At 38.7% G+C, this 12,826-nt stretch overlaps 1 protein-coding gene across 9 annotated transcripts in view; it reads left to right on the forward strand.

Moving 5' to 3' along the window:
* FREM1 (FRAS1 related extracellular matrix 1) overlaps positions 1-12,826 on the forward strand; it is a 271,046-nt gene that overhangs the window by 160,889 nt on the left and 97,331 nt on the right. For all 9 annotated transcript variants that reach the window (XM_069090684.1, XM_069090690.1, XM_069090689.1 and 6 more), the window contains 2 exons: positions 7,732-7,928; positions 9,667-9,757. In XM_069090684.1, coding sequence (XP_068946785.1) covers positions 7,732-7,928; positions 9,667-9,757 — 288 coding nt within the window. The remainder of the gene's footprint in view (positions 1-7,731; positions 7,929-9,666; positions 9,758-12,826) is intronic.

Genomic DNA, 12,826 nt, shown 5'->3' on the forward strand with positions numbered 1-12,826 from the left:
CTTGGCCTTGGGTCAATCCCAAGGTGACTCTGGTTGTACCCTCTAACTACAAAGCCTGACTTAAACCAGCTGAGCCTCAAGTAAGTCAACTGAAAAAAATGTATTATATTGTTCAGTGATTAGGAGGCAGCCTGGCAGAATGGATAGTGAACCGGACTCAGAATCAGGAAGATCTGGATTCAAGTCTAAACTCTAATAAATATAACCTCCCATCAGCAGTGGGGGCCATTGGGAAGTGTAGCTTTTCCCAGACAGGAGAATAATTGTGAGAGGCAAGCTAGGCATGTCCTTTCTCCCCTCCTCTCTCTCTCCTGCAAGTCTATTTTTGCTATCTTCTTCTATTGCCGATTTATCCAATTAAAACAGCCCTTGATTCCCCAGCTTTTGAGAAAACTCCTTTCCTTTCCCTAGGTCTGCTGTATTTCACTGAATCTAAGCAAGACCTAATGGGATAAGCCATAAAGATGAGTTGCCAAACATGTTCTTGTCTACAGTTTTTGCCATAGACATAGAATCAATAAAAATGATCCAGATAGTAGCAGTAAGACTCCAATATTGCCTTAAAGCCACACCCTCTGTCAGACCTGGGTGGTTTTTACCCAGACCATGGACATTCCCTAAATCCACGAGTGCAGAAGAAAACACCGTTCAAGGTGTTTAGCTTCAGATACTCCTGGAGTGGCAGGCGTCCCACGTGTGAGGTTCACCCCAAAGCTCCCAGTACAAGAATTCAGAACAGAAACTGGCAAACATCCCAGTGTGGCAAATGGAACTCTGGGCTGAGTGACTGATTCCTCTGCCTCTCTGATCCAGACTGTCTGGTTCTGAGTCCTTCCAGATGCCAGATGCCAGCTCTGGTGCTTTTTCTCTGGGCATCCTGTGTTTTCACATCATACGGGCTCATTACATGTGGAGTTGAGTAGGGTAGGGGGGAGAGTTAGGACAGGGTATGTGTGATGGACTTGAAGGCAGGCACTTTCCCACCCTTCCCTTTCTGTCCTTGAAATTAAAAAAAATATATATTTTGGGGGCTTTATGGATATACACACCCTCAGATGCTTCATGATTTGGGATGGGGGCAGGGGTGTAAACTTGAGAAATAAATCCTGTCTTTCAGATGAAGCATAGATATGACTCCTATTATATTTATCTTCCTTCAAGGCTCAACTCAGGAGCCATCTCCTATGTAAAGCCTTTCCTCATCCCACCTTCCTCCCTGCTTGTTCCCTCATCAAATTAACTTTAACTTGTTTGAGGACACATGGTTAGTCAGTCACTTTGTATTAATTAAGTGCCTTGGATGTTCCTAAGCCCTGGGAATACAAAGAAAGGCAAACAAATGAACTGTTATGGGAGACATGTCTCCTCTCTGAGCTCGTGTGGTGGGTAACTGCTGCCAAAAATATATGTGTCACAACACAGAAATTATGGAGGTGAAAAAAAAAAAAACCGAACCAGGATTTTTTTGTTATGAAGCTCAAGCATAGGTTCAGGCCTCAGAGAAAGCCTGAATCCCAATTAGGACCCTTAGAAGTCCCCTTAGAGGTGAAAATATATCAGAGTGACAGAGAAATGATTCTTTTACATATTTCAATCTTGCATATTCCTCTTGGGTCATGAAGGTTAAAGAGAAGATGGATCCATAATCCCATGATTCCCTCAATGTCCTAATAACTGAGCAAACTTAATTAAACAGAACCATAATCTCATACATCCCTTGACCTTGTTTACCTTAGGTAAACTAAGTCAGGTTATGGATTAAGTTACAGTTAGAAGTTTCACAAATAGGGCTGACTGAGGAGGAGTTACACATTGCCAAGGAGTCACAGACAGTTGAAATTCTTCCTCTGGCTTCTTATCTAAGGAATTTTAAAAGACTCTAAAGTAAAATTTCATATCCCATGGGATAGGTTTTGGTCAGGGAAAGTTAATATTAACACAGACTTGTAGTTCACTAAAATTTGCAGAAGGAACAATGACTCTGAGCACCTAGTAATAAAAGGAAATTGAAAAGTCCTGTAACAAAGCAAAAACAGTTTGTGCTGTCACAGAGTTCACCATCTAATAATGGGGGAGATAACAGTCAAACAGCTACATACAAGCAAGATAAATACAGTTTCGATTGGGAGTCAGTCTCAGAAGGAAGGCATTAAGATTAAGGAGGACTGTCTCTATAGAATGTAAACTCTTTGAGGTCAAGGACTGTTTAATTTTTACCTTTGCATCTCTACTTCTTAGGCACTGTATCTAGAAAGCACTTAAATGTTAATGTATTGAATTGAGATTGAAAAAGTACAGAAATTCTATGAAAATCTTGACATAATTTGTCAAAGCAAGACTTGGTAACTTTAATAGAAAGGTGGGCCCAGGGGAGGAGAGTGAAAAATATGTTGAAATGTATGTGCATTTACATATATAAAGAAAAAACAAATAAAATTAAAGAAGTCAAAGACTAATCTATGCAGAAGTTTCATGTTCTATATCATAAATATATTCCTTAACCAGAGACATATTAACTAATCACAGACAGAAAAGAAATGAACAACTGCTTAGGAGGGGAATTATTCCTGAAATCAGCTATCTTTGGCCCTACACACCATCAACCAATTATTATTTCCAACTCTTCATGACTCTGTTTGGGGTTTTCTTGGCAAAGATACTGGAGTGGTTTGCCATTTCCTTCTCTAACTCTTTTTACAGATGAAGAAACTGGGGCAAACAGAGTTAAGTGACTTGCCCAGGGTGATGCAATGTCTGAGGCTGGATTTAAATTCCTGAAGATGAATCTTCCTGATTCAAAGTCCAGTGCTGTCTATCTACTGCACAACTTAACTGCCCACCATCAAACACAGCAAAGGTCAAACTCATTGCCCAATTAGAAGTAAGAATAAAGATTAGAAGAACATATTACATACACTTAAAGTAACCCCAACCAGACCTAGGTGAATAGGCTGCTGACTCTCAAAAATAAGAAATGGATAAAAGTAAGGACATTGATTCTTGAGACTACCTGATTACTAGAAAGAACACTAGATCCTGGAGTCCAGCACTAGAATAAAATTCCAAGTCTGCCATTTGCTTACTCTGTGACTTTTATTAAGTCACTTAAATTTTTTTGTTTTGGTTCATTTCTGTCTTTCTGGGGGAAAATGTGGTTGGACCAAATAATCTCTGAGATCCCCTTCCCATTCTGAATTTATGATCCTATATATGGTTTTAAGAAGAGAGTTACAGGGCAGATGACCAAAACACAGGTGGAAGTAGGTTTTAAAAAATGTAAAAGTTACAACGTCTTGGAATGTGAGTTAGAAATGAGTGGGAAAACATTTAGTTTATCTGCTTAGTAGCAAGTTACCTCTTCTATTTATTACATTCCTTTATCCTCCATCTTACCATTATATTTGGGAGTTCTGGTTTAGATCAATGATAGAGTCCCCAGTTAGCTGGACAGTAAGAAAAGTAAATATTTATGGAAAGAGATACTAGGCTTAGTAGGGTTTAACAGGATTGTCGCTAATTCTCATGCTGAGTTTACATAGAAGTAATGGTGTAGATGTAGTCTTGAGTTCTGTTCCCATGTAGAAGACCAGAATCTTTTCTTTTCAAACTGATGATAAGCCTTTTTTAAAATGGAAAGCTCAAGACTTTCCCCTATTACCATGCCACTGTTACAAATGGGATAAGTCATATTTTATACATGTATAAACATAGGTCAAAGCTCATCTCTCAACATAGAATGCCATTACAGTGAAAGGTTATTTGTACCCAACATTTATAATTCCTAGCTAATGGGCCGAAGTAGCCATGCTATGTAGCTCTTATTGCAGTGAAATTCTATAAAAATGAATGATCCAGTATGTTTCTATAGTTTGTCTGGGTTGAAGTCATTTTCTCCTAGAACAATTAAATTTAGCACCTGATTCTGTGGAAATTAGGCAGGAAGCAGGGAAGGTAGAAGGTGAAGAAAGGTAAGCTAAGTTTATGATAGCTCTTTTGTTCTGATTGAAAGCCAATGTCTTCATCAGAGTTCTTAGAGACTAAAGAGTAGCTATACCAATAAAACAAATTTATGAAACAAATTTTTACATGCTTATTTTTTCTTTTTTCTTAAATATTTTAGTATATTAGATTACATAATAGTATATGATAAATATATATGTATATAAATATATTTATATATTGTGTGGAATCTTATAATTTCCAGAGTCAAAATTGTAGGTGCCCAAAAGGTCATTCATTGGAATGATGCATGTTAGGTGTAAATAGACTGTAACATATTAACTGTGATGACTTAGGTACAAGAAGTGGTGTACATAGCTGTGAGCTAAGAAATGTTTGGTCAAAAGAGGGGGGACAAATCATGAAGGATGAGAAAGGGATCACAAATGGACATCTTCAGGACTGCCCTGGTAGCCGTATAATACCGAAAGATATGGAGGAAATTCTGTAGTGTGTGTTAGGTAGATCCTCTGGGGTATTTATGGAAGGTCTTAGATAATAACCACAGGAGGAGAAAGGCATGAACGGGCAATAATCTGCACTTTGGAAGGAGTATGCACATGGAGAAGATTGTGGATCCACTGAAAACTTATGATATCATATCACCATCCCATCCATTCCCATTCCCACTGCCATCCCCATGCTTTATCCAGACCTGTGATTTCACTGGTGTAGGGAACACCAAGTAAGTATAGATGCTTCTTTCCCCAAAGCAGAAGTGCTTGCTGTACAAGTTACAGTCTCAGGAAGTTGCTTGGAGCACTTAGAGAGTAAGTGACTTGTCCAGGGTCACATAGCTAGTGTGAAGCATGAGGAGTCTAGGCCCTCCCAACTCCCCTCTTATTTCAGCTTAAAAAAAAAAATAGAGTCTAGCCTCTGTCGTCAGCACCTATGCCATCCACAGCACCAGGGTTTCCCTTGCCTCATTGGTATAAGGGAAATCTAAGTGAGCCCTAAGGTCAAGTTTTAGGGTTCTGCTTAGGCATTCATGTGGTCATTCATAAAAGTAAACCGTGACTTTATTTCTCACAGAGAGGTCTTTTAACCTCCTACTCTAGAACTGCAGTATCCTGGAACAGATAGTCTGTGAAATAAAAAAAAAAAACAACCCCCCAAAAAAAAAAAAACCCCCACCTCGGGGCTCTGCCTCATGAATACTCTAGTATCAAATAATGACATGCCTGTGTACAAAGATAACAAATTCATTTATTAAAAAAAAATAGAATCAGCCTGATGAACCACCATCAGCAATAGAAGACAACAAAAATAGAATGTGCAAGAAAGAGAGAAGGGGAAAAAGGACATGCCTAGTTTGCCTCTCACAAATATTCTCCTGTCTGGGAAAAGCTACTCTTTCCAATGGCTCCCACTGCTGATAGGAGGTTATATTTATTAGCTTTTAGACTTGAATCTAGGTCTTCCTGATTCTGAGTCTGGTTCTCTATCCATTATGTCAGGCTGCCTCCTGCTCATTGAACAATATTATATATATATATAGTTGACTTTCTTGACCTTCAGCGACTCAGGCTGATTTACTGAAAGTCAGTCTTTGTAGTTAGATGGTACAAGCAGAGTCACCTCAGGATTGACCCAAGGTCCAGGTCTCACATACAGAACTTGATGGGGGTTTTTTGTTTTGTTTTTTGTCTTTTGTTTTTTTGGAGGAGGGAAGGCAAGGTAATTGGGGTTAAGTGACTTGCCCAACGTCACACAGCTAGTAAGTGTGTCAAGTGTCTGAGTTCAGATTTGAACTCAGGTCCTGACTCCAGTGCCAGTGCTCTATTCACTGTACCATCTAGCTACCCTAGAACTTGATGTTTTAAGAGAGATCTGAATTGATAAGATTCTCCTTAGGAAGAGTTGGGATGGGGATAGGAAGTAAATAAACCTATCTAGGTATAATCAGGATATAAACTTATAGGTAGAACCACCCAAATTCCAACTGTGAGGGAGAGTGGGATTTGAAGGGGAAAAAATTTTTTTTTCACTGAATATTCTAAGTATTTGTCACTGGAAACCAAGTCAAAATTGGCATCTACAAAAGGGTTAATCTAGTTCTTAATCAGTAAAAATAGGAAAAAAAACCCCACAAAATATATCTCAATAATCAAACAACCTCAATAGAGTTTTTCTGTGGAAAGTGTTTTTTAAACAATAGGACTATGTATGGGAAAGAGCACTGGTTCTGGAGATCTGGTTTGGAATCCAGCATCCCCTGGTCACAGGGGCATGACCTCGGGGAAAGCAAATCGCTTCTCAAGAATGAGGTTAGCTGGGAACAGTTTAGGATCACCTACCCAAGATGTTAAAAAATTCCCATAATTTTATATTATGACACTGAATTTACAACATGTTATTGCTGCTTTTCCCCTACTACTGCTGGGAAAGTGCAAAAAATATAGATTTTACCATTTGCCATTGTGTAGATGCTTAATTACCCTCAATTAAATACTACAAAGATTTATTCAGTTACTATACACAATGCTTTTTCCTTGGTGCTAGGGATCCAGAGATGAAAAATGACTCCGTCGCAGCCCTCTAGTAAACTAAGGAGGGGAAGCAATTTAGCATATGTACACAAATAAACACGGTGTAAGGTCCGGTGTTGTAGTGCCAAAGTAAAGATCTGGACAAGTGCACTCAGCACAGTGCCCGCATCTTGGTCGGCATTTAATAAAGGCTTGTTGACTTGACAAAGTGCTCATGCAGAGTTTGAGAAGAGAAAGACCCCTCTCAGCAGAAGGCTTCAGCACAAACTCCATGAATCAGACAGCATCTGAGCTGAGTCTGAAAGAAAAGAATTTCAGTAAATGGAGATGAGTAGTAGGGAGCAAATTTGGGGCACAAGAGATGGTTTGCTTCTGTACAGAGGTGGGAGAGAGCAGGATGAAATCAGGGAACAGCTGGTGGTCCTTCTGGCAGTAAAATGCAGTGGATAAAAAGAGTAGATAGAATGGATAAAAAGTAGATAGAGTGGATGAAAAAAAGTATATGAAGAGTTTAAAAGATTTTATACATTCACATATGTATGTGTATATTTCAAAGCTGCATAAACGAAAATAGGAATAAAATTTGGTGGAAGAGGCCGAAAATATATTTATCATCGCCATTATAACTTTCTTTGTTCAGTTGTTCTTCGTTGTGTCTGACTCTTCGTGACCCCATTTGGGGTTTTCTTGATACTGGACTAGTTCGTCATTACCTTCTCCAGCTTATTTTACAGTTGAGGAAACTGAGGCAAACAGAGTTAAGTGATTTGCCCAGGATCGCATGGCTAGTAAGTGTCTGAAGCCAGATTTGAACTCAGGAAGGTAATCTTCCAGACTCCAAGCCCAGCACTCTATATGCTGCACCCCCTCCTGCCCTTAATAACTCTAATGACCACATATTTACATTTCAGCTAAATGTATTCTTTAGCAATAATATCAAGTAGAAAGAAAAAGAATGTTATTTGTTTAACTTAAATTCCTGTTCCAAAAGGAGTTAATTACATGCAACAATTATTGTAGAAAAGATTTAAATCTATCATAATGCCATGAAAGGCAAAGGCTTGGAATGGAGTATTGCAGTTGAATTCACCCCCACCCCAAAGGGGGCCCCCATTCTTATTGGTATATGATCAAGGTCAAATCATTTAACCTCTGACCCTCAGATAATTTTCTAAGACCATATCTTAGATGGGTTGTGACACTGAATGTGCCAGTTCAACCAGTTCTCCATTTTCCATTCCAGATAGCGGTGATTCACATTACTCCAGTGGATGACGAGCTCCCAAAAGAGGTTCCTGGAGTGATTCGGCATTTGGTTGTCAAGGAAACGGAGGTGGCTCATCTCACTAAGAAGCACCTACATTTTGTGGATACAGAGTCTCATGATAGGGAGCTTCTCTACACAGTAACGACACCTCCATTTTTCTCCTTTAGTTATGGGTATGTTGACTGTAAGTGGATTCACGATGAGAGGGCCTTTGCTGGTGCATTCATTCAGCAAACATTTTTCACGACCGACTACATCCTAGGGCAGAGTACTGGGCACTAGGAATACAAAAGCCAGAACAAAATGTCTCTTCTAATGCTTGCTGCAAAAGTACAAGTTCTGGATTTGACCAAGACTATAAACAAAAGACAACTCTCTATTAAATGCCTTTAGTGTACAGAGTGCTGTGGCAGATGTTGGGGCAGCTAGATGGTAAAGTGGACAGTGCACTTGGCCTGGAGTCAGGGAGATCTGAGTTTAAATCTGGCCTCAGGCAGCAGGTATGTGACTCTGCGAAAGTAATTTAACCTCTATTTGCCTCAGATCCTCATCTGTAACATGCATGGGGACACACTGGGGAAGCAAATGGCAAACCACTCCAGTATATTTGCCAAGAAAACCCCATAGACAAAGTCCGTAAAATTAGACATGACTGAATAACTGAGCAACAGCAACAGTAGAGGGGGAGTTATAAAGTTTAGACGGGAAGGGGACAAGCATTATTTAGAGTCTACTATGTGCTCAGCACTTTATAAATATTATCTCGTTTGATCCTCACAAAACCCTGGAAAATAGGTGCTATTATTAAAATTATTATTATATTAATATAACATAATATAATTAGTGTATAATTATGTATTATATCATATTTTATATAATATACCATATTATAATATAAATAGAATATTATTTTACAGTTGAGGAAACGGAGGCAAATAGAGGTTAAGTGACTTGCCCAGGGTCACATAGCTAGAAAAAAAAAAAGAAAGGCCATATTTGGATTCAGGTCTTCTTGACTTCAGGCCCAGTTTTCTATCCGCTGTTACCACCTAGCTGCCTCAATAAGCCATGGGCCCTGTCCTCATGAAGCTTAGAGTCTAGTAGGAGGATAAGCCATGTACACAGATGACTATTATATAACATTACATGCTAAGAGCATTAGAGATACCAAACAGTGACAGGTGATCAAAGGAGATAACACATGTAAAGTGGTAGTCATAAAGGTGTGAATTATCATTATTTATTATTATTATTAGCCTGGGGTGGGGGGAAGTCATCACAAACAAGAGGGAGTCATGGGAAAGGTAGCATTTGAGTTGACTTAATAGGATGGGTAGGAATTCAACAGGCAAAGACAGAAGGAGGGTTGTTTATTCCAGGCCTGGGGAGGTTCCTCAGCAGGGGCGTGGAGGCAGGTCAATACAGAGAATGTTCAGGGAGCAGTTATATGACATGAACTTAGACTCAAGAATTACGTGGTATGACCTCAGAGATACAGCACTTTAAAATGCAGTACCCACCATAGCCTCAAACTTATCCTATGTCAGTCAGGGAATCACCATTTGTGTGCAAAGACAAACCATTGGCATTAGGGCAGGAGAAGGTCTCCAAAAGCACGTTATGTCTGTACCCTAGACAAAGCGGCAGTCCAATAGTTTTTGGGATGGTAATAATAACTTCTTTACTCATGTCAGAAGATGAAGTATTATGCTCATTTTCTAAACTAAGTTTGGATCAGCAATGATGAAACTGCCTTGGGAGTAAACATGCCAACAATGCCATTTGGTTGTCTTGGCAAACAATGACAGTCAGGAAGTATGTTCTCTTCTTGGCCTGTGAAATTTAAATTTTGAAAATGAGATCCCAGATTTGATGGGAAATACACTAATTGGTGCTAATTTCTCTCCTTAGTCACTCTGATGCTGGGAAACTGTTCATGGCGGATAGCATATTGAAGCTAATCAAGGATCCTGCAGCTCCAGGACTGAGATCATTCACTCAGGTGCGATGTTGTGTATAAATATCAGGTACACACTCAAAAGACATCTTTGATATTGAGGTGGGGAGGGCAACCAAGCCTAGGAACCAAATTTGGACTTTTTTTACCTAATGACCTTGTAATTTTTTTTCCTTTACTCACTCTTTCCTTCTTCCTTTTGCCTATCCTATTTTACATGAGAAATAGAAGATATATGTGCCCAAGGTGGGTATGCAGAAGAAATGGTGCTCAATGCAGGAAAGATTCAGTAGCTACAATATAGCAACTGATCAAACTTCTCCCTATGGTCAGAGATTCAGTCATTTGGAACAAATGTCTATGAAATTTTAGTGTGTTAGTAGAATTTACAGTGATGTGTAATGTGAGTGAAGTCCACAGACCATTGGTTACATTTTCAGAGGACTCTAAATTTGTAGATTTATGCTAAATAGACTATTAGTTATAAGAGATAATAAAGGTGAGAGCATTCATGAATTGTAAAGTGCTATACAAATGTACAGTGTCCCATCTCTGACACTTACTAGCTGTGTGACCATGGACACAAGTTATCTAATCTCTCTGAGCCTCAGTTTCCTCAACTGTGAAATGGTCATAATAAGCCCTATTTTATCTACTTCTCAGGATTGTTTTGAAGCCCAAATGAGATAATGTATATAAGGCACTTTACAAGTTTTAGAACACTGAATTAATGCCAATTATTGTTACTAATGTCAGTAATAAATATTAGTTTCTTGATGGCAAAGACTATGGCATCTTCATGTTTGTACCTCCATAAGCAGCCTTTCGTAGTGCTTTGTGCGTAGTAGAAGCTCAGTATCTGTTGAGTTTTTACTGTCTATATAAACTTGCCCAAATTGGATATAACTTTTTAAAAATTTTATTTTTTTAATTACATTCTAAGTTCAAACAGTTTCTCTCCCTCTCCACCCTAAATAGAACAGTACATTAACACAGAGAGAGTGATCTTTCATGATCCACTGGCATAAGTGAAAATTATACACCCCTGCTCCCCAACCAAAAAATTTGGCAGGGGGCTCCCATGAAGTCCCAGAAACCCTTCTATTATTCAGACACCCTGAAGGAATCTTTCTACATTTGGGCGGGGGGTTCTTGAACACTGTAGGGGTTTCTTGTGCAGAAGCTACCTCTGAATCTGGCTCCACAAGTACTGTGGGAAGGTCTTAATGAGAGCCAGTAGTATCTGGTTACTGTGATTGTAGAGGGTGAAAAAGAGGGGAATATGGGGGTGGGAGTGATGTTGTAGGCCGCTTACCAGAGTAAAGCTTATTAATGAATTTTCAATGTGATCATTTACATCTCAGAAAACAGCAAATGTTACAAACCATATCTTAATTTATTGTTTTGTTGATTGTCTAGACTTATTAAAGAGTTAAATATTAATAAAACAGATTAAACTTAAAAGTGGATTCTGAATACATTTTCCTCCTGGAAAGCTGGTTGGTAAACATTTATCAGTACACCTTTGGAAACTTGCTTCTTTATTTTGATCCTTCTTCAATGGAAGTCCCACATTTGATAGTGCTACTGAGTCCAGATTACTAAATATAAGTTGCAATGATGTATGATGACAAAAAAAATGTAGAAACACATGCTTACCTTTCTTTCACACTTCTCTGACTGTCTTCTGTGTGACTCTTAGCTATTGAACACAGAAATTCAATTTATTTGACCATACATGTATGAAGCCTCTTTGATGGGTAGAGCACTGGTACTAGGTAATAGAAGAGAGATAAAGTTTAGGCCAGGCATCTGCACTTGTATAGCTTATATTCTGTTAGGGAGATAAGACACAAAGATAGATGTTTGTATATACAACATAAGCGCTTTAAAGAAATATGAAATAAAGTGCTAAATGAAGTCTGAGTTGGAGGTTGTTATCAAGTGGAGAGGAGAAGTTATTAAGTTATCAAGTGGATCAGGAAAGGCTTAAAGGAAGACATGACATTTAAGTTGTGGGCTAAATTTCAAATCAAATTAGCCAAGATTTGTTGAGTGTCTATTGTACTAGGCCCTGAGGGGGCCTAACATAAGTGTTAAGTTTTTGCCCTCAAGAAGCTAGGAGAAGGTACTAAGACTCACTCTAATATTTTAATGAGTCCAGCTTTCCAGTTGACCATTCTCTCCACCACTAGAAGTCCTAACCTACCCAGGCCTTCTTATTTCTGTGTAACTGTTGCTCATGTCTTTCCATAAATCCTCCACAGAGGATCTACTCAATTCACTGGGCACCTTCCTCTGCATCTTTCAATATTATTATGATACTTATGGTTTCCATCTGGTTTTTCTAGCTCCTGTTTCTACATTAACTTACCTACTTTTATGTTCGCCTCATCATCATGATGTCAGGCTTTAAAGTTTGCAAAGGGCTTTAAAATAGCATCTCATTTTACAAACCTGGGCAGTGGGTGCCATTATTAGTTACATCTTACAGATGAGGAAACTCAGGTTGAGAGAGATTCAGCAACTTGTACAGAGTCACACAATTAATGACTGTGAGGCAATTCAAATTCAGGTCCTTCTGATTCCTGGGTGAGCAGTCTATCTACTGTGTTACCTAGATGCTAAAATATCTTTAATTTGCTTGCATGTCATTTCTTATTCAAGAATCATTGTTGATAATACTCTGCATACTACCTTCACATGCTTTATGTTTATTATTTATTGCCCCTCAGGTCACTTGCAATTCTTCTGAGATCTTGAGTGTTTTGTGAGAGATGATAATAAAGCATTACCAAGAACACATTGATGTTAAAAAAAGATAGGCTTTCATTGCAGGGCACAGCTTGGGGTCATTGAAAATGCTGCACAATTTCCCAAATGAGATCCTGCCCACTTTCCTCCTCCTAGTCAATGCTAGGCTCCACTAATTGCTTATCTATAAATAGGTGATGAGACACAAATAACCATCCAAGTAGAATGTGAAGATGAAATAAGCAGTACAAGATGCTCTGTGACTTTCAGACGAGGGAGAGAAGCATTACTATCATCTCACTTCTTTCTATTTTTTCCATTCCTAATTTGTGAAAAAAAGATGATTTTACTTCTCAGAGA

Source organism: Petaurus breviceps, unplaced genomic scaffold (assembly GCF_028583685.1).
Source record: "Petaurus breviceps papuanus isolate PSGF00001 unplaced genomic scaffold, PetGlider_PUasm1.0 187, whole genome shotgun sequence".
NCBI lineage: Eukaryota > Metazoa > Chordata > Mammalia > Diprotodontia > Petauridae > Petaurus > Petaurus breviceps.